We start from the raw sequence: 26,770 nt of genomic DNA on the forward strand, positions 1-26,770 counted from the left end.
CCTTTTTTAAAGGGCTGGGAAGGTGGCTCAGTGGTAGAGCGCTTGCCTTGCATGCCTGAGGCCCTTGGTTCAATTCCTCAGCACCACATAAGCAAAAAGAAAAAAGCCAGAAGTGGCGCTGTGGCTCAAGTGGTAGAGTGCTAGCCTTGAGCTGAAGAACTGAGGGACAGCGCCCAGGCCCAGAGTTCAGGCCCCAGGACCAGACTTAAAAAAAAAAAAAAAAAAAAAAAAAAACTGGTGAAAGAGAAGACTCTGATAACGCAGAAGAGACTAAATTGGAGTGAGAAAGACACAAATAGAGCTATGAACACAAGAAAATGATGAGAAGAAAAACAACAACAATAGAAGAAACTCAATGAGGAGTTCCAAGCCCACCTAGAGAAGTAAGGAAATAAAAGACTCCATAATAAGATCGTGAAGATTCATTTTTATTTCTGTATTTATCAAATAATAATAGAAGCCCTGGGTTCCATTCCCCAGTACAACATAAACAGAAAAAGCCAGAAGTGGCGCTGTGGCTCAAGTGATAGAGTGCTAGCCTTGAGCAAATGAAGCTCAGGACAGTGCCCAGGCCCTGAGTTCAAGCCCTAGAACTGGCAAAAAATAAAGTTAGGGGCTGGGGAGGTGGCTCAGTGGTAGAGTGCTTACCTTGTATGCATGAGGCCCTGGATTAGATTCCTCAGCACCACATAAGCAGAAAAGGCCAGAAGTGGCAGTGTGGCTCACGTGGTAGAGCCTGTGAACTGAAGAGCTGAGGGACAGCGCCCAGGCCTGAGTTCAGCCCCCACAACCAAAAAAAAAAAAAAAAAATGCCAGGATAAACAGAAGCTAAAGGAACTCATGACCACAGAAGCAGAAGATTAAGGAACCCTACACAGAAGAGGAAGAGAAAGACAAACAAAAATAGGGAAGTAGATAAGGAAAGAAGCAAAATTGGAGCTGGATGCCAGTGGCTCATGCCGGTAATACTACCTACTTAGGAGGCTGAGATCTGAGGATCACAGTTCAAAGGCAGCCGGGGCAAGAAAGTCCATGAAACTCTTATCACCAATAAACCACCAGAGAATCGGAAGTGGTGCTGTGGCTCAAGTGGTAGAGCACTGGCCTTGAGCTGAAGAGCTGAGGGACAGCGCTCAGGCCCAGAGTTCAAGCCCCATAACACAGGAAGAGGAGGAGGAGGAGGAGGGGGAGAGGGAGGAGGTGGTGGAGGTGGCAAAGAAGGAATAGATAAAATGTAAACATCATAAAAATAGGAAAAGCAAAAGGGCTGATAAAGCTCAAGTGGTAGAGCACCTACTTTGCCAATGGAGTTCAAACTAGTACTTCATCCCCCAAGGAATGAATGATCAAGTTATGTAACGCTGTGACTGGAGCTTAATCTCAGAGAGAAACTCTGGGAAAGTGTGTAAAGCTAAGTGATTGCATGCCTAGAGTGAGGAACTGGAAAAAAATATATATATATACATAATACATATCTAGATATATGTATACATATATATGGTTATATAGATTTATATATACTTATATAATATATACATACAAATATATACATTTTTTCCCATTTCTATCAGTCATTAGTTGAGAACTAGCCCAGGGATTTTTAATCTCTCCATCCAATTTCTCCTACTCAACAGACTTTGGGACTGAGTTGTCATTATGAAAGTAACTCCAAATGAAAGCAGGTAGAAATCTGAACATCTAAACAAAAGGCCCAAAGGTAAGGGAAGAGCACATACAACATCTGCTATAAAAGGGCTGGAGCATGGTGTGCATTGAAATCTTTGTGAGACTTGAAACATACTTCAGGGCCCCAGCAACAAAACAGGATCTGATCATTTCTCTTTCGCTCTCTTCCAGTGACGCGTGCTAGGAAATGGGAAAGTTCCCAAGAAAAATGGCTGTAACAAAGGAACAGAAATAGTTTCCCCTCAATTCCTGGGAGACAACTCTTAAGTACTCCTTGGAATAACTAGGAAGAAGTTTGATGACTAAGATCCTTCCACAGGAATTGGGTGTTTGTACTAAGGTGATCTCACAGTCTGGCGAGGACAGGAATGTTCCCACAGCACAGTTGGGGTGAAGACTCAACAGTTAAGCAGGTAAACTGTACTTGGCACAGAATCACATTCAATAAAAGGTACCTTTTCTTATTTTTATGATCTTAGTCAATACAAGGGGTCAACAAAAACAGAAAGGTGATACACCTCCATGAGAGAAACATTCCTGAGTCAACTTCTAACCTGTCTGCCCCAGACTTTAGGAAATAAAAGGAAATCAGAGCCAATCACATTCCCTACTCACTAACACCTTCCAGTCTAAGGTGCATGTGTTACTGTGTATTTGTATATGCATAAGTGTATCAATGAGTGTGATTCCAGTGTGTACAAGTCTTTGTGTCCATTATGCATATATGCAATGTGTATGCGATAGTGTATGCATATCTGAGAACATGACTATCAGGTTTATGGATTCGGGTGGTACCATACCAGTAACTCCCTTCTCTTCTACAAAACCTATCAGTTGGGCTGGGAAGATGGCTCAGTGGTAGAGCGCTTGCCTTGCATGCCTGAGGCCCTGGGTTCGATTCCTCAGCACCACATAAGCAAAATGAAAAAAGCCGGAAGTGGAGCTGTGACTCAAGTGGTAGAGCTCTAGCCTTGAGCTGAAGAGCTGAGGGACAGCGCCCAGGCCCAGAGTTCAGGCCCCACAACCGGACCCAAAAAAAAAAAAAAAAAACCTATCAGTCATATGGTTTCTTGAAAGTTGCTCTGTGATCTTGGAACTGAGAGAAGTTACAGGAGAAAATTATTCAAATAGATTTTACTCTTGGGACCAGTAAATAGAGTTCTGGGTAAATCTCTTAATAGAGTATTGAGGGTCTAGCAAGGTAGATCTTGGGCTAGAGTTTGGACCATAATCTAAAATGTTACAATTATGAAGCTAGGTGTGTATGGTGGTTCATGCCCATAATCCTAGGAGGTAGGGATTGGGAGAATCAAAGTTCAAGGCTAGTTCAGAGTAAAAGTTAGTGAGACCTCCATCTAAACAAATGAGCTTGGCATGGTGTTTGAGATCTGTAATCTCAATTATGCAGGAGACTATAGTTAGGAGGATTATTGTCCTAAAACAGTGCTAGGCAAGAATTTGAAACCCCATCAGAAAAAAATAATAATAAAGCCCAAATGGCTAAGGGTCAGTTTCAAGTAGTAGAAAGGCTTCTAAGCAAGTTCAAGGCACTGAGTTACCCCCCGCCCCCAACACACACACACACAAAGTGGCACATTTATGAGCAAAAGTGGAGAAGCAAGAACAGTAGAATGGGGGAACAGTGAGAGGTGAGATGAAGCAGAGCAAGAACAGAGAAGGCCTTATCTTTGATGTACAGGATCCAGATAATGATTTACCAACTTCTTATCTCAGAAGGCTCAGGTTGGCCAGGCAGCACTTCCTGGATGGAGCTTGTTCAATGCCAGTCCAAGCTGAAACAAGGCCAAGTCACAAAATAAACTGTTTAGATGAAAGAGGAAACTCAATTTGGCTACCCACCCTAGCATCTAGAACCTAAGCAGATGCAGGCTTATGTACAGGAAATCCATTAGCTAATTTGGCCATACAGGAAGCAATCATACTCACAATAACAATGCAGTATGTTTGCACAAGAACAAACAGTGTACAGGGCCCTTTAACTGTGTTATTACATCTGAGCCTTATTTGGGCTCTTTAGGAAGGGTGTCCTACCCATTGTATAGATAAAACGATGTAAGCTTAAAAGTTCAGTGATTTTCCTGTGTTCATATAACTTGTTGGCGACACAGCTAGGATGGAAGTTCAGATTCGTCTGTCTCCAAAGCTAGAAAATCGTGTTTCTTCTGTATCCTTTGCTAAATTGGTCTCCTAGGTGCTCTCTTTGTGGAAACATAAGGGAACCTCTGACAAAATAGTGGTCTTTTTCCTTGGGCCCATGTATCTGGTTGCTCTCAAGCAGATGGAGCAAATGGAGCACCTCAGGCCTATGATGCTTTTCCTGCTAGTTAGCCCAGGAGGATACGTATGAGCTGGGAAAGAAGAAAGCTGGGAGGAAAGGTGTCAGAATGTTTCCAGATGTGTAAGAAACTGTATTCAGTGTGTGCACCTCGGGCTGGGTCAGCCTAAACAGAAAGAAGGTAGAAATGTCTTAGAGTTAGTGTATAACTTTATTTATTTATGTATGTATTTTATTTTTTGCGGGGGGGGGGGGGGTCCAGTCGTAGGGCCTGAACTCTGGGCCTGAGCGCTGTCTCTCAGCTCTTCAGCTCAAGGCTAGCGTACTACCACTTGAGCTACAACACCACTTCCGCTTTATTGGAGATAAAAGTTTCACAGACTTGGGCTGGGAAGGTGGCTCAGTGGTAGAGCGCTTGCCTTGCATGCCTGAGGCCTTGGGTTCGATTCCCCAGCACCACATAAGCAAAAAGAAAAAAAGCCAGAAGTGGCACTGTGGCTCAAGTGGTAGAACGCGCTAGCCTTGAAGAGCTGAGGGACAGTGCCCAGGCCCTGAGTTCAGGCCCCACGACCGGACCCAAAAAAAAAAAAAAGTTTCACAGACTTTCCTGCCCAGGTTGGCTTTGAACCATGATCTTCAGGTCTCAGCCTCCTGAGTAGCTAGGATTTATATGTGTGAGCCACCAGTATTTGGCTCCAGTGACTTTTTGTTAATTAAGAGAATCAAAGCTAACATAGTATGATAGAAAACAACAGCAACAAAAATGAAACAAAAAATAAAGAAAAAACTAAACAACTCAACACTTAAAAAAAGACAGATGGGGGGGAGGAGGGAGGCTGGGAAGGGATGTGAAGGGTAAACAAAGGAGGAGGCTGCAATGCTTGGTAAGAAATGTACGCATTGTCCTGTCCATGTAATTGTAACCCCTCTGTACAGTATGTTCACAAATAAAATAAAATTTTAAAAAAAGACAGATGAATTAACTTAATTATTTCATATGTTTTTTTTTGGGGGGGGGGAGGATTGTAGTAGGGCTGGAACTCAGGACTTCTCACTTGCTAGGCAGGCAATAAAACTGCTTGAGTCACCTCTCCAGTCCTGTTTTACATTAGTAATTTTCTTTTTTTCTTTCTTTTTTGTTTTTGGTCCGGTCATGGGGCCTGAACTCTGGGCCTGGGCGCTGTCCCTCAGCTCTTCAGCTCAAGGCTAGCGCTCTACCACTTGAGCCACAGCGCCACTTCTGGCTTTTTTCTTTTTGCTTATGTGGTGCTGAGGAATTGAACCCAGGGCCTCAGGCATGCAAGGCAAGCACTCTACCACTGAGCCACCTTCCCAGCCCCTGCATTAGTAATTTTCAAATAGGGTTGCTAACTTTCTGCCTTACACTTTGAGTCACTTATCTATTCTTTCTGCATAGCTGTGATTATAGGCATAACCACCATTTCCAGATTGTTTGTTGAGATGCAATCTTGCTGTTTCCATGGGCTAGCCTTGGACTGTGGATCAAACTGGTCTCTTCCCAAGTAGCTGAAATTATAAATATGTACCTGAGTGTTTGGCCTCATATGACTTCTGAAGACAGTACTGTGTATATCAAATAAGTATTTATTGTTTTTAAATAACATCTTGTGTGTGTGTGTGTGTGTGTGTGTGTGTGTGTGTGTGTGTGTGTCTCTGTCTGTCTGTCTGTCTGTCTGTCTGTGTCTGTGTCTGTCTAAGTCCTGGACTTGAATTCAGGGTTTGTGTGCTATTTCTGAACTTCTTTGCTCGGAGCTAGCACTTTACCACTTGACTCATCCCTCCACTTCTGGCTTCTTTGTGGTTTATTGGAGATGAGAGTCTCATGGACTTTCTTGCCTGGGCTGGCTTAGAACTGTCATCCTCAGATCTCAGTCTCCTGAGTAGCTAGGATTATAGACATGAGCTACTGGCACCCGCAATAACATCTTTAAAGATATAATTTACAGGGGCTGGGAAGGTGGCTCAGTGATAGAGTGCTTGCCTTGCATGCATGAGGCCCTGGGTTGGATTCCTCAGCACCACATAAGCAGAAAAAGCCGGAAGTGGGCCTGAGGCTCAAGTGTTAGAGTGCTAGTCTACAGCTGGAGAGCTGAGGGACAGTGCGCAGGCCCAGAGTTCAGGCTCCACAACCACCACCAACAACAAAAAGATATAATTTACATACCACAAAATTCACCCTTTCTAAGTGTGCAATTTAGTGGCTTTAGTAGTTTGAGTTGTTTAGCCATCACAACTCCCTAATTTTAGGACATTTTCATTATCTTAAAAATAAACCCTGAATCCACAAGCAAACAACTCCATTTTCCTGTTCCCCTGGACATTCTTTCTAATTCCCAACAACCACTAATTTACTTTCTAGTGTGTGGATCTGCCAATTCTGGACATTTCCTATTTGTATAATCATACAATATGTGATTTTTTTTTTCGTTTTCAAGGTTCATTTATATTGTAACATCTGTTGATATTTCATTCATTTTTTTTATTGTGAAAATACTGTACAGAGGGGTTACAATTACATGGGCAAGATAATGAGTACATTTCTGATCAAGCATTGTACCCTCCTCCTTTGTTTCCCCTTCTCATCCCTTCCCATCCTCCCCCCCCACCTCCTATTTCATTCATTTTTTAATGGTTGAAATATTTTATTGCATGGAGATACTATCATCAGTTGATGGACATTCAGTTTATATTCTGTGTGGCTATTACATTTGTGTTTAACATTTTGATGAACTGTTAAATAGTACTCTGTGTGTGTGTGTGTGTGTGTGTGTGTGTGTGTGTGTGTGTGTGTGTGTGTTGACATCAGGCTTGAACTCTATATATACTTTGTTTCCCCTATCATCAAAAGCCTCCAAATCTTTCACTCTATTTATAACAGTAGTTTCTTTGTTTTTGTTTTTGTTTTGTCATGGGGTTTGAACTCAGGGCCTGGGCACTGTCCCTGAGTCTCTTTGTGCTCAAGGCTAGCTCTCTTCACTTGAGTGAGCTATAGCTTAATTTCCAATTTTTGAGTGGTTAATTGGAGATAAGAGCCTCACATGGACTTTTCTGCCTTGGCTGGCTTTGAACTATGATCCTCAGATCCCAGCCTACTGAGTAGTTAAGATTATAGTTGTAACTCACCGGCACTAGTGTACCATAGTAGTTTCCACTCCTAGCAGAAGTATTAGAATCACTGAGAAACTTTTTATAAGGTAAGAATCTGGGCCCCACCCAAAACCAAATTAGACACTATCTCTGGGGGTTAGATGTAGTAACTCTAATAGGTAGCCACGGTTTAGAACCAGTGCCTATGAAACAGGCAATTGTCTTTTTTTGTTTGTTTGTTTTTTCTTGTCGGTCGTGGGGCCTGAACTCTGGGTCTGGGCGCTGTCCCTCAGCTCTTCAGCTCAAGGCTAGCGCTCTACCACTTGAGCCACAGCGCCACTTACGGCTTTTTCTGATTATGTTTTGCTAATGAATCAAAGCCAGTGCCTCATGCATGCAAGGAAAGCACTCTACCACTGAGCCCCCTTCCCAGCCCCAGGCAATTGTCTTTGGAAAGTACTTTGTGGATAAGGCCCAATTGGAAAAACATCCTGTTTGGGGTATGATTTTCTGGCTAAACCCAACTTCTGGAAGCCCTGAAACTGACCCCTAGAGGAAATATAATCCAGATTACACGGTGTCCAGCCAGCATTCACCTCTCCTTTTACCCAAAATAAAACCAAGAGTGTTAGATTCAAGAAATCTAAGACAATAGGGAACTCCGAACTTGGAATTCAGTTGTTGTCTGGTGTGTAAATAATTTACATATCCTTTGATTCTCCATTGAAGTGCCCCCAAATTAGTATATACAATGACTCTGCAAAGTAATTGGGTATTTATGGGCTAGGCATGGAAACAAATAACCACACAAGCAGTAGGTGCTCCATATCTTTAAACAACCATTGCCTGTTTCCTTTGTCCCTTGCACTTAACTGTTAGGTATTTATTTGACTAATTCAAGAAATTCCACTTTGGTTCTGGTAATTGTACAGCTTTTTTTTTTTTTTTAATTGTACAGCTTTTTTTTTTTTTTTTGCCAGTCATGGGGCTTGAACTCTGGGCCTGGGCGCTGTCCCTGAGCTCTTCAGCTCAAAGTGAACGATCCACCACTTGAGCCACAGCGCCACTTCTGGCTCTTTCTGTTTATGGGGTGCTGAGGAATCGAACCCAGGGCTTCAGGCATGCGAGGCAAGTGCTCTACCACTGACCCACCTTCCCAGCCCGATTTTTTTTTTTTAAGTAACATTTTGCAGCCACTACTAAAACCATGGCCTTGTCCATTTCCTGGCAACATTACATGTGTAACATTACTTAATTATAACAACTTTAATGTTGGCTGGTTTATATACATTTTTTTTGCCAGTCCTGGGGCTTGAACTCAGGGCCTGGATACTATCCCTGAGCTTCTTTTGCCCAAGGCTAACAGTGTCACTTCTGTTCTGTTTATGAAGTACTGAGGAATGGAACCCAGGGCTTTACATATGCTAGGCAAGCACTCTACCACTAAGCCATATTTCCAACTTACATACATTTTAAAATTATATTTCTCCTAAATATAACAAGCAGCTGCTGACAATTTATTTATTTATTTATTTATTTATTTATTTATTTATTTATTTATTTATTTATTTATTGTGTGGGTCATGGGGCTTGAACTCTGGGCTTGGGTGCTGTCCCTCATCTCTTCAGCTCAAGGCAAGTGCTCTACTGCTTGAGCGACAACGTCACTTCTGGTTTTCTAGTGGTTTATTGGAGATAAGAGTCTCACAGACTTTCCTGCCCCGGCTGGCTTTGAACTGTAATCCTCAGATCTCAGCCTCCTGAATAGCTAGGATTACAGATCTGAGCTCCGGGTTCCCGGCTTGTTGAAGAATTTTAAGCAATAGTATGGTGTAATTCCACTTTAGGAAGATTATTCTGAGGTAGAAGATGGATTGAAGGATAAACATGAAGTAGAAAGAACAACATACTATAAATTCACTTATTCTTTTGTTGTTGTTGTGGGGCTTGAACTCTGGGTCTGTCCCTGAGCTCTTCAGCTCAAGGCTAGCACTCTACCCTGAGCCACAGTGCCACTTCCAGTTTTCTGGTGGTTTATTGGAGATAAAGAGTCTCATGGCCTTTCCTGCCTGGGCTGGCTTTGAACCATGATCCTCAGATCTCAGCCTCCTGAGTAGCTAGAATTACAGGCATAAGACACCGGGGCCCTGCTTCATTCATTTATTTAATAAATACTTCCTGAGCATTTTTTCCCTCTGTGCTAGCTACTGTTGTAGGTGCCAAGAACTAGAAATATAGAAACTATCGAGAGTTTCCTTTTGGATATAGGAAAGATGGTCAGCAAACTCATTAATAAACAGTGCTATGGAGAAATACATAGATGAGAAAAAGTAGAGCCATAGTTCTGGCAGAGATGTTATTATTTAAAAGTGGGGAGGCCAGGGCTGGGAAGGTGGCTCAGTGGAAGAGTGCTTGCCTTGTATTCATGAGGCCCTGGGTTTGATTCCTCAGCACCACAGAAGCAGAGAAAGCTGGAAGTGGCGCTGTGCCACTACCTTGAGCTGAAGAGCTGAGGGACAGTGCCCAGGCCCCGAGTTCAGGCCCCATGACCTACAAAAAAAAAAAAAAAAAAAGCCAGGCATCTGTGGCTCAGGCCTATAATCCTAGCTACTCAGGAGGCTGAGATCTGAGGATTACAGTTCAAAGCCAGCCCGGGCAGGAAAGGGCATGAGACTCTTAGCTCCAATAAGCTACCAGAAAACTGAAAGTGGCACTGTGGCTTACATGGTAGAGTGCTAGCCTTGAGCTGAAGAACTCAGGGACAGTGGCCAGGCCTAGAGTTCAACCCCATAACTGACCAACAAAAAAAGAAAGAAAGAAAATCTGAAAAAAGACCTAATGGGATGAGACATGAGACCTATTGGAGGCATATGAGACCTATTGGAGAAGAATGGTCTAGACAGATGCAACCCAGATAGAAGTATGGTTGCAGCCTGGGAAGTCTCCAAAATGTTAGAAAGGCAACAGTTGAATGAAGGCATGGGAAAGGCCAAATAGGGAGGCGATGGCAAAATAGATCCTAGAGGGTCTTTTGGTCACTTAAATGATTTAACTTTTTAGTCAGGCTAATGCCTATAATCCTAGCTACTCAGGAGGCTGAGATATGAGAATCCCAGTTCAAAGCTAGCAAAGGCAGGAAAGTTCATGAGCCTCATCTCCCATATACTACTCAGAAAAAGTCAGAAGGGGTCTGTGGCTTAATTGGTAGAGTGTTGACCTTGAACACAAAGAAGCTCAGGGACACTGCCCAGGCCCTGAGTTCAAGTTCCAGGATTGGCAAAAAAAAAAAAAAAAAAAAAAAAAGAGTAAATGATTTAACTTTTGCTCTAAATGAAATGGAAAATCACTGGAGCAGAGGAATGACAACCTAACATGAAAATGCAACTGCTTTATTGAGATATAATTCACCTACCATAAAGTTTTAGTAGATTTGCATAGTTATACAATGTCACCATTACCTAATTTCAGAATATCTTCATTATCCCAAAAAGAAGTCCTGTGCTGACCAACAGTCACTCCTCTCCTCTTCTTAGTTCCTGCTAACTAGGGACCTAATTCTCTCTATGTAGATATTTTCTGCCTCTATTATGGATATTTTACATATGTAATTATATAATACATAGTCTTTCATGTCTGGCTTTTTCCATATAGAATTATGCCCTCTTCAAGGTTTCTCCATGCTGTAAAATATATCAGCACTTCATACTTTTTATTGACAAATCATACTATATTGCATGAATAAACAACATTTGTTTATTTATTCATAAGGTAATTTCGTTATTTATTTAATTAAGTAATTTATTTTGCTGGTTGTGGAGCTTGGGCACTGTCCCTGAGCTCTTCAGCTCAAGACAAGCACTCTACCACTTGAGCCACAGTGCCCACTTCTGGCTTTTTCTGTGTATGTAGTGCTGAGGAATCAAACCCAGGATCTCATATATGCAAGGCAAGCATTCTACCACTGAGCCACCTTCCCAGCCCCTCATTTATGTTATTTCTCTAAAATCAATATGTACAAATGAATTTAACTTCTGTCTATCCTATAATAAACTTAAGTTTTTTCTTTCTTTTTGTTGGTACTGGGGCTTGAACTCAAGGTCTGTGCTTGCTAGGCAAGGCTCTACTATTCCTCCCGTCTCTAAAAAGTAAATTATTTTTTTGGGGGGGGGGGAAGATTGGTCTGGTCATGGGGCCTGAACTCTGGGCCTGGGTGCTGTCCCTCAGCTCTTCAGCTCAAGGCTAGCGCTCTACCACTTGAGCCACAGCACCACTTCCAGCTTTTTTCTTTTTGCTTATGTGGTGCTGAGGAATCGAACCCAGGGCCTCATGCATGCAAAGCAAGTGCTTTACCACTGAGCCACCTTCCCAGCCCCAAAAGTAAAATTGTTGTTCGTAATAGGGCTTAAACTAAGGACCTGGATTTTGTCCCTGAGCTCTATTTTGCTCAAGACTGGCATTCTACCACTTTAAGCCACAGCTCCACTCCCAGTTTTCTAGTGGTTAACTAAGAGTCTCCTGGACTGCTCAAGCTGGCTTTGAACTGTGATCCTCAAATCTCAGCTTCTGAGTAGCTAAGATTATAGGTATGAGCTACCAGCACCAATCAAAAAGTTTGATTCTTTTTTTTTTTTTGTCAGCCGTGGGGCTTGAACTCTGGGCCTGGGCGCTGTCCCTCAGCATTTCAGCTCAAGGGGAGCGCTCTACCACTTGAGCTACAGCGCCACTTCTGGTTTTCTGGTGGTTTATTGGAGATCGGAGTCTCACGGTTTCTCCTGCCCGGGCTGGCTTTGAACCACAATCCTCAGATCTCAGCCTCCTGAGTAGCTAGGATTACAGGCATGAGCCACCAGCGCCCGGCAAAAAGTTTGATTCTTAAAATATAATGTATAAGGACACAAAGGTACAAATAGTAATAAATTTAACAAACATAAAATCCTTATGAATAAAATTATAAAACTTGTCAGTCACTTGTTCTTGCCTATAATCCTAACTGCTAAGGATGCTGAGATCTGAGGATCACAGTTCAAAGCCAGCCCCTGAAGGAAAATTTGTGAGTCTCTCATCTCCAATTAACCACCAGAAAAGCTGAATTGGTGGTGTGGCTCACGGTGGTAAAGTACTAGCCTTGAGCAAAAGACTTCAGGGAAGCACCCAGACACTGAGTTCAAGCCCCATGACTGACAATGTGTGTGTGTGTGTGTGTGTGTGTGTGTGCATCTGTACACATACTTAAACTATTTTTGCTTGACATGTCTGCTTCCATTTGGTGTTTGTCATTTGTCTAACCTGTTTGCTCCACAATCACATAGCAATTGCCTTGGGTCTCAGTAAAGATAGGACTGATGAATAGCATCTTTTTTTTTTTTTTTTTTTGGTTGGTCATGGGGGTTGAACTCTGGGCCTGGGCGCTGTCCCTGAGCTCTTAAGCTCAAGGCTAGCACTCTACCACTTGAAAGTGTCACACCACCACTTCCAGTTTTGTGCTGGTTAATTGGAGATAAGAGTCTCATGGACTTTCCTGCCCAGACTGGCTTTTTTTTTTTTTTTTTTTTTTGTCAGTCGTGGGACTTGAACTCTGGGCTTGGGCGCTGTCCCTCAGCTCTTCAGCTCAAGGCAAGCACTCTACCACTTGAGCCACAGCGCCACTTCTGGTTTTCTAGTGGTTTATTGGAAATAAGAGTCTCAGGGACTTTCCTGCCTGGGCTGGCTTTGAACCGAGATCCTCAGATCTCAGCCTCCTCAGTAGCTAGGATTACAGGTGTGAGCCACCAGCGCCCACTGAAATCCTATCTTTATGGCATTTTTATGGCCAGGGCTAAAACTATTCCTAAGGAATAACAGAATCTTGCAGGACAGATCATCACCAATGAGGATAATTACCAATAATGATTAGGCTTAACCCATCTCATGGGAACCAGATTGCTCTCCTCAAATGATGACAACTTCTTTTGAACATAGGAAAATGTGAACTGAGGTAATAGCCAGGTAGGCCAAAAGTGTAACCTAGACTCTTAAACTATGCATAGTACTACCTCCTGCTCCTGATACTTCCTCTACTTAAATATAATGTTCAGGTCTGTACCCTTAAGAGGAATGAAGATGATCGTCCTGTGACATATCACATAATCCATTTACCTGCTTTCCATTTACTTGCTTTCTCCTTTCATCTTCCTTTTCCTTAAGTCTGTACCAGTGTACTGGGATTTGAGATCAGGGTTTGGGTATTTATCACTTAGTGTTTATTTCCCTTCAGTTGTAGGGCTTAGACTTAGGACCTGGGTGCCATCCCTGAGCTCTTTTTGCTCAAGGCTAGTACTCTACCACTTTGAGCCACATTGCCACTTCCAGTTTCCTGGTGGTTAGTTAATAGGAGTCTCACAAGACTCTGCCTAGGCTGGCTTTGAACCATGATCCTCAGATATCAGTCTCCAGAGTAGCTAGGATTACAGGTGTCAGTCATTGGTGCCTGGTTTATTCCTTAGCTTTTTCAGCTCAAGGGTGACACTCTTCCCGTTGGGCCACACTTCCATTTCCAACTCTTTGGGTTAGTTAGAGATAAGAGTCTCACAGATTTTTCTTTTCTTTTTCTTTCTTTTCTTTTCTTTCTTTTTTTTTTTGGGGGGGGGGGGGTCCGGTCATGGGGCTTGAACTCTGGGCCTGGGTGCTGTCCCTCAGCTCTTCAGATCAAGGCTAGCGCTCTAACACTTGAGCCACAGCGCCACTTCTGGCTTTTTTCTTTTTTGCTTCTGTGGTACTGAGGAATCAAACGCAGGGCCTCATGCATGCAAGGCAAGCGCTCTACCACTGAGCCACCTTCTCAGCCCCTCTCACAGATTTTTCTGTCCAGTCTGACTTCAAATCATAATTCTCAGATCTCTGCCTCCTGAGTAGTTAAGATTACAGGCAGGGCCAAAGGCTACAGATCCATATATTTTTTTAAATAAGCTTTTCTGTCACTTTTACTACACTTGAATCTTACCTGAATTCTCCTCATATTGAAATGCAAGGACTGAGGTTGATTAGATGCCCTAAATTTCCAGCAACACCTGTCCCAATCTGTACACAAAACTAATTCCTGTGACTTGCAGAATTAAACTGGAAAAGAAGCTTTAACTCTGTAACCCGGGCACTAACAGCTCATGCCTATAATCCTATCTACTAAGAATCCTGGTTTTAAACCAGCTGGAGGAGGAAAGCTTATGAGTCTCTTATCTCCAATCAACCAACAAAAAGTCAAAAGTGGAGCTGTGGCTTAGTCTTGATCAAAAAATGCTCAAGGCAGTACCCAGGCCCTGAGTTCAGAGTCAAAGCCCTTCTACTGGCACCAAAATAAATAAATAACAGCAGGAAAAAAAACCCCACTAAAACAAAAAAAAAGTTTTTTTTAAACACTTTCACTTTTAGGGAAATATAAGATAACAGCTTTATGATACTGGGAAAGTATCAACACCAAAATGGTAAACCATAATTGCTAAAATTGTTAGCTTTTATCAAAAGACATAAAGAATAAAAAAAACACAGCCAGCCAGGCGCTGGTGGCTCATGCCTGTAATCCTAGCTACTCAGGAGGCTGAGATCTGAGGATCGCGGTTCAAAGCCAGCCCGGGCAGGAGAGACCGTGAGACTCCTATCTCCAATAAACCACCAGAAAACCGGAAGTGGCGCTGTAGCTCAAGTGGTAGAGCGCTCGCCTTGAGCTGAAGAGCTGAGGGACAGCGTCCAGGCCCAGAGTTCAAGCCCCACGACCGACAAAAACAAAAACAAAAACAAAAAAAAACCACAGCCAGTTTAGAAGAAAGTATTGGCAATATATATAATTTTAAAAATCCTCTTACAAAGCAATAAAATTGAAAAAAAGGCATCACATAGTGATCAAGAGCCTGATTAACAAGTTTGAGAAAATGAATTAAAACTCTAGTATTACCAAAAGAAAAAAAGTAAACAAAAAAGGCAAAAGACATAAATCTCATTTTATAGAACAAATAATTGTCCTATACATTATCTTGTTCAGGCTGGCATACCAAATGCCATAGACTGTTTGGCTTAAGCAACAGAAATTTATATCTCACAGTTCTGGAGTTGGGAAATCAAAGATCAAATGGCTGCAAGGTAGGTTTTACTCTAAGACATCTTCCCCCCGTCAAAAAAAAGAAAAGAAAAGACGGCTGAGAAGACGGCTCAGCGGTAGAGTGCTTGCCTTGCATGCATGAGGCCCTGGGTTCAATTCCTCAGCACCACATAAGCAGAAAAGGCTGGAAGTGGTGCTGTGGCTCAAATACTAGAGTGCTAACCTTGAGCTGAACTGCTGAGGGACAGCGCCCAGGCCCAGAGTTCAGGCCCTATGACAGACAACAAAACAAAACAAAAACAATGTTTTGGAGCTGGGAAGGTGGCTCAGTGGTAGAGCGCTTGCCTTGCAAGCCTGAGGCCCTGGGTTCGATTCCTCTGCACCATATAAGCAAAAAGAAAAAAAGCCGGAAGTGGCGCTGTGGCTCAAGTGGTAGAGCGCTAGCCTTGAGCTGAAGAGCTGAGGGACAGTACCCAGGCCCAGAGTTCAGGCCCCACAACCGGACCCAAAAAAAAAAAAAAAAAAAGAAAAGAAAAGAAAAGACATCTTCCCTTGGTGTGTAGGCAGCTGCCAGTCACCAGGTACTCAAATGACCTGTGTGCTTATGGAGATGTAGCTGAGCATTACAGCTTTAACCTAACAGGCCAGAAGCTCTGGGTTTAATCCCCAGGACGTGTGTGTGTGTGTGTGTGTGTGTGTGTGTGTGTGTGTGTGTGTGTGTGTGTGTGTGTGTGTGTGTGTGTGTGTGTGTGTGTGTGTGTGTGTGTGTGTGTGTGTGTGTGTGTGTGTGTGTGTGTGTGTGTTCTCTGAGCATTACAGCATTAACCTAACAGGCCAGAAGCTCTGGGTTTAATCCCCAGGACGTGTGTGTGTGTGTGTGTGTGTGTGTGTGTGTGTGTTCTCATGTTCCAGTAATTCTGTGCTCTTTTTTTTTTTTTTTTTTTTTTTGCCAGTCTGGGCACTGTCCCTAAGCTTCTTTTGCTCAAGGCTAGCACTCTACTACTTAAGCCACAGCACCACTTTTTTCTTTTCTTCTTTTTTTTTTCTGTGTATGAGGTTCTTAGGAATTGAATCCAGCGCTTCATGCATGCAAGGCAAACACTCTACCACTAAGACACATACCCAGCCCTCTGTGCCTGTTTTAAAGCAGAGTTTTTCAAATTGCTGGGTCTAGTCCAATAGTAAGTTGTATTTATTTATTTATTTATTTATTTATTTATTCATTTATTTTTTTGTCGGTCGTGGGGCTTGAACTCTGGGCCTGGGCGCTGTCCCTCAGCTCTTCAGCTCAAGGCGAGCGCTCTCTCTACCACTTGAGCTACAGCGCCACTTCCGGTTTTCTGGTGGTTTCATTGGAGATAGGAGTCTCACGGTCTCTCCTGCCTGGGCTGGCTTTGAACCGCGATCCTCAGATCTCAGCCTCCTGAGTAGCTAGGATTACAGGCGTGAGCCACCAGCGCCCAGCTATTTATTTATTTTTGCAAGTCCTGTAGCTTAAACTCAGGGCCTGGGCACTGTCCCTGAGTTTCTTTTGCTCTAGGCTAGCACTCTACCACTTGAGTTACAGCGCCACTTCTGGCTTTTTCTGTTTGTGTGGTACTCAGGAATCGAATCCAGGGCCTCATGAATGCGAGGCAAGCACTCTACCACTAAGCCACATTCCCAGCCCCTGATTTTATTTTTCAAAAAATTATTTTACAGGTTACATGAGACTCTTATCTCCAAAAAACCACCAGAAATTTGGAAGTGGCACTGTGGCTCAAGTGGTAGAGCATTTGCCTTGAGCTGAAGAGCTCTGGGATAGCATCCAGGCCCAGACCCATGACAGATCCCCTCCCCCCAAAAAAAATTCTGGTATCTTTTTCTGCATGATAAGAGTAACATTATTTTAGTATAAGTTTCTTGTAAAACAGCTTAGTATAAAGTCAGAGGAGGCTAGGAATGTGGCTTAGTGGGTAGAGTGCTTGCCTAGCATGCTTGAAGCCCTGGGCTGGATTCCTCAGCATCACATAAACAGGAAAAGCCAGAAACAACACTGTGGCTCAAGTGGCAGAGTACTAGCCTTGGGAAAGGAAGCTCAGTGCCTGGACCCTGAGTTCAAGCCCAGGACTGTCAAAAAAGAAAAAAAAAGTCAGAGGTACCTATAGATTTAAATCCTCCCAATATTTTGCTAGACAATGCAGTCTTTTATTTTTATTTATTTTTTCGTGGGTCCTGAGGCTTGAACTCTGGGTTTGGGCTCTGTCCTGGAACTCTTCGGAGTGGTTTATTGGAGATCAGAGTCTCACGGACTTTCCTGCCCTAGCTGGTTTTGAACCGCCGTTCTCAGCTGTCAGCCTCCTTAGTAGCTAGGATTACAGGCTTGAGCCACAGGCGCTCTGCTCAGCCTGTTCTTATTTGTTTACAATGCAGTCTTACTCTGAAAGGGCCTCATTAATCTCTTTTGCTCTTTTCCAAGTCTCAGCGTTTGAACTCAGGGCCTTGCACATGCTAGGCAAGTACTCTACCTCTGAGCTAAGCCTCCAGCCCTTTTTTGAATTGTTTCATAATGAAATAAAAAAGCAAAATTCAGACCATTGCCTTAGAAAGAGGATCACAGCCAGCAGCACAGTCATTCACGTCCATGCTAGCGTCCCGCCCCGAACCCCGCCCCGGGCCACGCCTCGCGGAGAATCTGCGCAGGCGTAAAGAAAGGCCAGAACCGCTCCTCCTGTCCGGCCGCCTCGGCTCTCCTGACACTCGGACTCTCGTGAGAAGAGAATCTGCGCAGGCGCAGTGAAAGGCCAGATCCGCTAGTCTCCACCCCCTGCCGCCCCGCCCCCTGCCGCCAGGTCCTAGTCCTCCGCCGGGTTTCCCCGCCCTCTCCGAGTCGGGGCGGGTCTCAACTTTGCTGCTAGGGCCGGAGCGGGCGCCGGCGGAAAGGAAAGCGGCTGGTAAGAGGGCTTGCGTCCCGGTGACGGTTTGGAACGGGGACTTCCTCTTCGGTCTGCTGGGCTCTCTGGAACCGGCCCCTCCTCGCCTTTCCTTCTGCCTCCTTGGAGTCCCCGTGTTTTCGCCCTTCGGCGCAGCTTCCAAACTCTGGTCTGGACCGCTGCTCTCCCCGCCCCCACCGGGACCCTCGAGCCGGGTCTCCCCACCTCCTGCGTCCCTCGGTTGTCTGAGGCCCTTCCCAGCCCTTCCGGTGACGCCGGATTGGTTTTGTGCCTCCGGTGTCGCAGTCGACTAGGGATATGCTCTCTCTAGACACCCCCCCCCCCCAGCCAATTCAACCCCCTAGAGCCCCGGTTGTTTGTTAGGGCTCGGCAGGGATGTTTTCCTCCACATCCTTTACTGAAGCAGGTTTCAGATGACTCTCCACTGTGAGTCCAAAAAACCCCAACGAACCTAATTCCAACGGATTGTCTCCACCACTTCCTAACAATCTACCTTGTGAGGCGGGGGTCTTTGGAGGCAAATCCCGAGCAGCCCCGTGCAGGGTCTCAGGATTGGGCTCTTTCCACGGGGAAATAGGGTTCTCCCCACGTGCCGCCTTTTGGCGTGAGTTGTTCCACTGTCTGGGAAATAGGATCCGCAGTGACTTAGAAACCTGGGAGCAGAGTAGCAGGACTTCAGTTCTACCAGAGTGGTTATTTAGCGAACTCTTTCTGGTGAGCTTGTTGGAAGCAACGTTTTAGTTGGTTGTGCTGAAGTAGGACACAGATGAAGCAAAAACCACTGAAGTCCAGAATCTGCTGACAGGGAGCAACTAAAGCAGAAAAAAAAACAAACAAAAAACCCAAGCCTGACAGCCACATCATGTTTAATAATATCTTCAGGTCGCTTTTCTATGTAGAGACAAATACAGTTTGTGTTTATGTGCCGGTTATGATATGTTGACAATATGTAAGAGGCAGAGGTGAATGAAGTTTTAGCAGCTACCTTAAAACCTCTCTAATTTCTCAATACGTTAATTTCTAGTCATGTTTATCAGTTTAGTTATTTTGATGTTTGATTGCATGCTGTGAACGATCATTTCTGTCAGTCTTACTGTACTGTAAACATCTTAGATTTCTCCTGTGTACTCCCTCTCCCTTTCCTCTCCCTCCCCATCCTGGAGCTTGAACTCTGGGCCTGGGCACTGTTCAGTGCTCAAGGCTAACACTCTACCAACTTGAGCTACAGCTCCCCTTTGGCTTTTTGTGGTTAACTGGAGATAAGAGTTTCATGGTAGAGTGCTTGCCTTGCATGCATGAGGCCCTGGGCTGGATTCCTCAGCACCACATAAAGCAGAAAAAAAAAAAAAAAAAAAAAGCTGGAAGTGGCACTGTGGCTCAAGTGGTAAAGCACTATCCTGGAGCTGAAGAGCTGAGGGACAGTGCCCAGGCCCAAAGTTCAGGCCCGACGACGATGGACAAAAAAAGAAAAAAAGAGTCTCATGGGCTTTTCTGTCTGGGCTGGCTTTGAACCTCCATCCTCAAATCTATGCTGCTGCTGCTGCATTTTTTTTGTTTGTTTGTTTGTGAGGCCTGAACTCTGGGCCTGCATACTGTCCCTCAGCTCGTCAGCTCAAGGCGAGCACTCAACCACTTGAGCCACAGCACCACTTCTGGCTTTTTTCTGCTTATGTGGTGCTGAGGAATTGAACTCAGGCCCTCATGCATGCAAGGCAAGCATTCTACCACTGAGCCAACTTCCCAGCCCAAGTCTCAGCTTCTTGAGTAGTTAGGATCACAGGCATGAGCCACTGGCACCTCTCTACCATATTGCATTATCTCATGTTTGTTATTCAAAAGATAACTTTGACTCTCAGTGCTTGTTATTTAATAGGACTTTATTACCTCTTCCTTTTGCCTATGGAACCAAACAACTCTAAAATGACTATTGACATGTTTATTCTTGCTAAACCCATAAAGATTTAGGTCCAAATTTCTGTGCTTAGGTTTCGAGGCCTCTTCTCTATAACTTGACTTAATAATTCTTATATAATGTGATATGGTGAGAAAACCTGGTGTAAAAAAGACCTGGATTCACACACTAACCTTGTCATTATACTAACACTATATCCTTGGGGGAAATTGATCTTTAGTTTTGTTCTGTATCATTTAGAATATGTTTATCTTTTCTTCTTCTAAATATTGTGAAAATTACAATTGACAAAAATAAATGTAAAGGCTAACAGTTTCAAAAAAAGAAAAAAAATAAACAACTGACCGGGTACTGCTAGTGGCTCATGCTTATGATTCTAGCTACTAGGGAGGTTGAGACCTGAGGATCCAGATTCAAAGCCAGTCTGGGCAGAAAAGTCCTTAAGACTAGCCAGGAGGAGGGCACAGAATCAGAGGGAAATGGGAAAATATAGAACAGAGGGGCCCATCAGCTGCACTGGACATTGATGAAAACAAACTAAGCAACTCAAGGGTAGCAATGGGAGGGAGGGAATGAGAAGGAAAGAGGCAACAACTTACACTAAGCAAAAGGAAAGAAATGTACGTACATATCCCCCAATGTGGAAGAAATAGTTGTATTGTCAAAGCTCATAGAATTCACAAATATTATAGACCACAATAATCACAATTTGCCTTGTGAAGGTTGAAATGTGTTTGCAACTTTAAGTATCACTATCTCACAATACTGTGAAATTTATGTAATCACTTAATCTCAATTAAAAAATTATTTTTAAAAATCCATAAGACTCATCTCCAGTTAATCAGCAAAAAGCCAGAAGTGGAGCTGTGGTGTCTCAAGTGATAGAACTCCAGCCTAGAGCAAAAAAAATCAAGTGACAACATGAGGCACTGAGGTCAAACCCTAATACCAGCACACACACACACAAACTGCCAGGTGCTGGTGGCTCATGCCTGTAATCCTAGCTACTCAGGAGGCTGATATCTGGGGATCATTGTTTGAAGCCAGCCTGGGTAGGAAAGTCCATTAGACTCATATCCAATTAACCACCAAAGTGATGGAAGTAGAGTTGTGGCTCAAGTGATAGAGCACTAGCCTTGGGCAAAAACAAAACAAAAGACCTTACAAAAACAGCTAAGCTATTATTTATTCATTAAATGGAATTGATGCTATTGAATAGATTGGTGCTATAACTATGATCATTTCTGCCATGAAATGACTGTCTTTCAAGAATTTTGTGTGCTTTTATATATGGTTGCATGTTCTTGAATATGTGCTGGGATTTGCATGGTAGGGTGGCTGAGAAGGTGTGGTGTAAATTGAGCAGTAAACCCTAAGGAAAGAGAAAGAGATGGGTTGTCTGAGAAAGTTATATTTGAACAGAGTCTAGAATTGCAACAAAGACTCACAGGCCTTCCTGTACAAAAGGAAGCATACAAATTAAAGGATTTTTTTTTTTTTTTTGGGTCAGTCATGAGGCTTGAACTCTGGGCCTGGGCACTGTCCCTCAGCTCCTCAGCTCAAGGCAAGCACTTTACCACTTGAGCCACAGCACCACTTCCAGCTTTTTCTGCTTATGTGGTGCTGAGGAAACGAACCCAGAGCCTAATGCATGCAAGGCAAGCACTCTACCACTGAGCCACCTTCCCAGCCCAGGATTTTTCTTTTCTTTTCTTTTTCTCTTCTTTTTTTTTTATGATCCCGGGGCTTGAACTTAGGACCTGGGCCCTTTCCCTGAGCTTTTTTGTGCTCAAGGTTAGCACTTTTTATCACTTGAGCCACTTCTGGCTTTTTCCAAGTAATTTATTGGAGATAAGAGTCTCAGACTTTCCTGCCCAGGCTGGCTTTGAATGGTGATCCTCAGATCTTAGCCTCCTGAGTAGCTAGTATCACAGTTGTAAACAACCTAAGCCAGGCTCAAAGAATTTTAAACAGGTATTGAACTGATTCTAGCTGATTTTTAAAAGTTCATCTGAATACAATGTTCTCTGCCTTTATGCCTTTTTTTTTTTAGCCCAAAGGGCTTATGACCTCTCCTTATACTCTAAAATTATATTTTAGTGTCCTATTCATGTCCCATTTCTTCTTGAAGCATCCTCCAGATAATATGGCCCATACTACTTATTCCCTTCTCTGAAATCATAGCATAAATAGTATTACATTATATTCTAAACTCACTTTGTTTCTGTAATACTTAGTTTTATAAATGTTATTAATGGAACTGGGAATGTGGCTTAGCGGTAGAGTGCTTGCCTAGTCTGAATGAAGCCCTGGGTTCAATTCCTCAGTACCACATAAACAGAAAAAGCCAGAAGTGGTGCTGTGGCTCAAGTGGTAGAATGCTAGCCTTGAGCACAGAGAGGCTCAAGGACAGTTCCCAGGCTATGAGTTCAAGCCCCAGGACCAGCAAAAAATAAATAAATATGTGTGTGTATTATTAATGTATGAAACAAAAACTGAATTCTAATGTAGGTTTGTTCAAAATAAAGTATATATCAATTTTTTTTTTTTTTGTCGGCCGTGGGGCTTGAACTCTGGGCCTGGGTGCTGTCCCTCAGCTCTTCAGCTCAAGGCGAGCGCTCTACCACTTGAGCTACAGCGCCACTTCCAGTTTTCTGGTGGTATATTGGAGATAGGAGTCTCATAGTCTCTCCTGCCCGGGCTGGCTTTGAACCGCGATCCTCAGATCTCAGCCTCCTGAGTAGTTAGGATTATAGGCGTGAGCCACCAGCACCCGGCTATGTCAAATTTTTATTTACAAAGTGTTACTAAAATGTACTGCACAGTTTGGTTCTTATTTGTTTAAATTGTGGTTTTGGGACTGGGAGTATAGACCTTGCATGCATGAGGCCCTGGGTTAGATTCCTCAGTACCAAATAAACAGAAAAAGTTAGAAGTGGTGCTGGGGGGGGGGGGGGGAAGCTCAGGGACAGTGCCCAGGCCCTGAGTCCAAGCCCCAGAATTGGCAAAATAAATAAATAAAAATAAATTGCACTTTTTGCCTCTCAGTAAGTTGGGAATATTTCCTATGTATGTAAAGAGAAAACGTGCTAGTTAAACACTTAATTTTTTTTTAACTCTCTGTGTTTTTATCAGGAGCAAATGGGCAACAGTCCTTTTAATTAATGTGTAATCATCATGGCTAATGAAGGCTGTCTCAAGGCTGGTGAAAATCCATTTTCATCTGATAAACATGCCCAATTCATCTTAGCCCAGATCAATAAAATGAGAAATGAACAGCATTTCTGTGATGTGCGGCTGCAAGTTGGGAAGGAAACTTTTTGTGTCCATCGGCTGGTTTTGGCTGCCAGTAGTCCATATTTTGCAGCTTTGTTCAGTGGAGGAATGAAAGAATCCTCAAAAGATGTTGTACAGATTCTAGGAATTGAAGCTGGAATCTTTCAACTACTTCTGGATTTCATTTATACAGGTTTGTTATATGAACCTTTTGGTGGAAATGGAAATAGATCCAAGTTACAGGGGTAATAGTTTAGCATGAGACCTTGAAAACTTTATACTTTTTTTGTTTTTTTTGTCGGCCATGGGGCTTGAACTCTGAGCCTGGGCGCTATCCCTCAGCTCTTCAGCTCAAGGCGAGCGCTCTCTCTACCACTTGAGCTACAGCGCCACTTCCGGTTTTCTGGTGGTTTATTGGAGATAGGAGTCTCATGGTCTCTCCTGCCCGGGCTGGCTTTGAACCGCGATCCTCAGATCTCAGCCTCCTGAGTAGCTAGGATTACAGGCGTGAGCCACCGGCGCCCGGCACTTTTTTTTTTTTTTTTTTTTTTAAGATGAGGTATTTCTATATTGCTCAGGCACACTCTTAGGCTCAAGTGATCCTTTTTTAGGATCCCTTTCCAATAAATATTCAGTATTCATTTTCATTTCATCCTTAAAACTTTGCAGCTAGGAGTGAGCTTTTAACTGAGTATTGTCTATTAGATGCAGACAGCAGTTGTTGGAAAAGACAATCAGAACAACTTAAAAAAAAAAGACAAACGGGGCTGGGAAGGTGGGTCAGTGGTAGAGCGCTTGCCTTGCATGCATGAGGCCCTGGGTTAGATTCCTCAGCACCACATAAGCAGGAAAAAAAAAGCCAGAAGTGGCGCTGTGGCTCAAGTGGTACAGCGCTAGCCTTGAGCTGAAGAGCTGAGGGACCGCGCCTAGGCTCAGAGTTCAGGCCCCACGACCGGACCTCCCCCCAAAAAAAAGACAAACTCTATGTCTTTTTTTTCCTTTTTCCACTAGCTGAAGTTCATTGAGCAAGAGATTAGAAGTGTGAGCTATATAGTTGATGGAGCAAAATGCTGGAAGAATATTGGGATACTAATGATATTATGAAGCTACTATACCAGCCTTGGAATTACTTCTGTTTATTCATTTTTTGTGGACAAATAAATTCGTTATCTTCTTAAGCTATTATACATGTATTTCAAGCAGCCAAGTACTATTTCTCGCTGATGCCAATTTTGACTTATTTTAACCTAGACATGCTCAGTAATCTTCTCTCAGTTTTACCATCTAAGTGCTAATCACCAGCAGTCTGGTGATGACACCATGAGCTTTCTTTCACTAAAATTTCATTGCTTCTGTCAGACAACAGAGGCAGAATAGAAAACTTATGGGGAAGTGGTGCTGTGGCTCAAGCGGTAGAGCTCTCGCCTTGAGCTGAAGAGCACAGGGACAGCGCCCAAGCCCAGAGTTCAAGCCCCACGACCGACAAAAAAAAAAAAGAAAATGTGGCATTTCTGCTTTTTATTTAATTCAATACTAGTCTTTGGATTAATTTGTTTATTATGAAGAACTTTAATTAGCTCACGTAATTCATTTGGAATAATGAGGTAAAAACAAAAACAACCCTGAATGTTAATTTGTACATAAGTCAATAGGCAGAGCTGCATTGCTCTTAGTAGATAAAAGATAATTATTGTTATAACTTCTAGATTATCATTGTTTTGTGAAGTTTTCTAAAACATATGAAACAACAGGAAAAAACTCAATTTTGTCATTTTTCAGATTTAAATGCCATGCACTAAAAATAGTTTGTTTTTATTTTATTGGCTATTTGTCTCCTTTCTTCTTTAGGTCTAGTGAACATAGCTGCAAATAATGTTCAAGAATTGATTGTTGCAGCAGACATGCTACAGTTGACTGAAGTTGTTAATCTTTGCTGTGAATTTCTAAAAGGACAAATTGATCCACTGAACTGCATTGGGATTTTCCAGTTTTCTGAGCAAATTGCCTGCCATGACCTTCTGGAATTCACAGAAAACTATATTCATGTTCATTTCTTGGAGGTTCATAGTGGGGAAGAGTTCCTGGCACTTACAAAAGATCAGCTGATCAAAATTTTACGAAGTGAAGAGCTTAGCATTGAGGATGAATATCAGGTCTTCTTAGCTGCAATGCAATGGATTTTGAAAGATCTGGGGAAGAGACGAAAACATGTGGTAGAAGTGCTAGACCCAATTCGGTTCCCTTTATTACCACCTCAGAGGCTTATAAAGTATATAGAAGGTAACTTCTTTGCAGTATATGACGTTAGTTGATTGTCAAGTGGGTTTTTCTATATTTGAAATGCAGTAAGAGTTTTCATTTTTGATTTACTAATATTTATTGAATGATTGTGTAAGGTACAACATTTGTTGTGAATGGCTAGCAGTTTTAATATTTCTACTATTCATTTATTTAGTGTGTTGTGGGGCTTGAGCTCTGGGCCTGGGCGCTGTCCCTCAGCTCTGCAGCTCAAGGCAAGCACTCTACCTCTTGAGCCACAGCACCATGTCTGGTTTTCTGAGTTCTACCCATTATTTTAATCATCCTTATTCATCATTTTTTTTTCCTTTTTTTGTCAGTGGTGGGGCTTGAACTCAAGGCCTAGGTGCTGTCCCTTAGCTTTTTTTGCTCAAGGCTAGTGTTCTACCACTTTGAACCATAGTGCCACTTCAGGTTTTCTGGTGGTTAATTGGAGATAGGAGTCTCAAAGACTTAGTGTCCAGGCTGGCTTCCAGCCATGATCCTTAGATCTTAGCATGAGCCACCAGCAACCAGCTTATTCACCCTTCCTCCTCCTCTCCCTCCTTTTTTCCCTCCCTCCCTCCCTCCCTCTCTCTCTTTCTCTCTCTCTCCTTCCTTCCTTTCCTCCCTCCCTTCTTCCTCCTTCCCTCCCTTCTTCTCTCCCTCTCTGCCTCTTTCTTTCTTCCTTTCTTTTTTCTCTTCTTCCTTCCTTCCTTCCTTCCTTCCTTCCTTCCTTCCTTCCTTCCTTCCTTCCTTCCTTCCTTCCTTTCTTCCTTCCCTCCCTCCCTTCCTCCCTCTCTCCCCCCTCTCTCTCCCTCCCTCCCTCACTCTCTGGTTTTTTTTTTGGGGGGGGGGTCTGGTTGTGGGGCCTGAACTCTGGGCCTGGGCGCTGTCCCTCAGCTCTTCAGCTCAAGGCTAGCACTCTACCACTTGAGCCACAGTGCCACTTCCGCCTTTTTTCTTTTTGTTTATGTGGTGTTGAGGAATTGAACCCAGGGCTTCAGGCATGCAAGGCAAGCGCTCTATCACTGAGCCACCTTCCCAGCCCCTCTTTCTTTCTCTTTCTCTTTCTTCTCCCTTTCTTTCTTTCCTCCCTCCCTCCCTCCCCCCTCTCTCTTTCTTTCCTTCCTTCCTTCCTTCCTTTCTTCCTTCCTTCCTTCCTTCCTTCCTTCCTTCCTTCCTTCCTTCTTTCCTTCCTTCCTCTTTCTGTC

The 26,770-nt window shown here is 43.3% G+C and overlaps 1 protein-coding gene across 2 annotated transcripts in view; it reads left to right on the forward strand.

Annotated features, from left to right (window-relative positions):
* Window positions 1-2,084: 2,084 nt before the first annotated feature.
* The window catches only part of Ipp (intracisternal A particle-promoted polypeptide), a 47,703-nt gene continuing 23,017 nt past the window's right edge, over window positions 2,085-26,770 (forward strand). Inside the window, exons 1-3 of one of the 2 annotated variants that reach the window (XM_069987347.1) lie at window positions 2,085-2,099; window positions 23,139-23,472; window positions 25,128-25,559. In XM_069987347.1, coding sequence (XP_069843448.1) covers window positions 23,181-23,472; window positions 25,128-25,559 — 724 coding nt within the window. In that variant the 5' untranslated portion in view covers window positions 2,085-2,099; window positions 23,139-23,180. Of the gene's footprint in view, window positions 2,100-17,960; window positions 18,092-23,138; window positions 23,473-25,127; window positions 25,560-26,770 lie in introns of those variants that run through there. The other variant, XM_069987346.1, reaches the window with a different exon arrangement.

Source organism: Dipodomys merriami, unplaced genomic scaffold, assembly GCF_024711535.1.
Source record: "Dipodomys merriami isolate MVZ:Mamm:240054 unplaced genomic scaffold, mDipMer1.0.p SCAF_34, whole genome shotgun sequence".
Taxonomy (NCBI): domain Eukaryota; kingdom Metazoa; phylum Chordata; class Mammalia; order Rodentia; family Heteromyidae; genus Dipodomys; species Dipodomys merriami.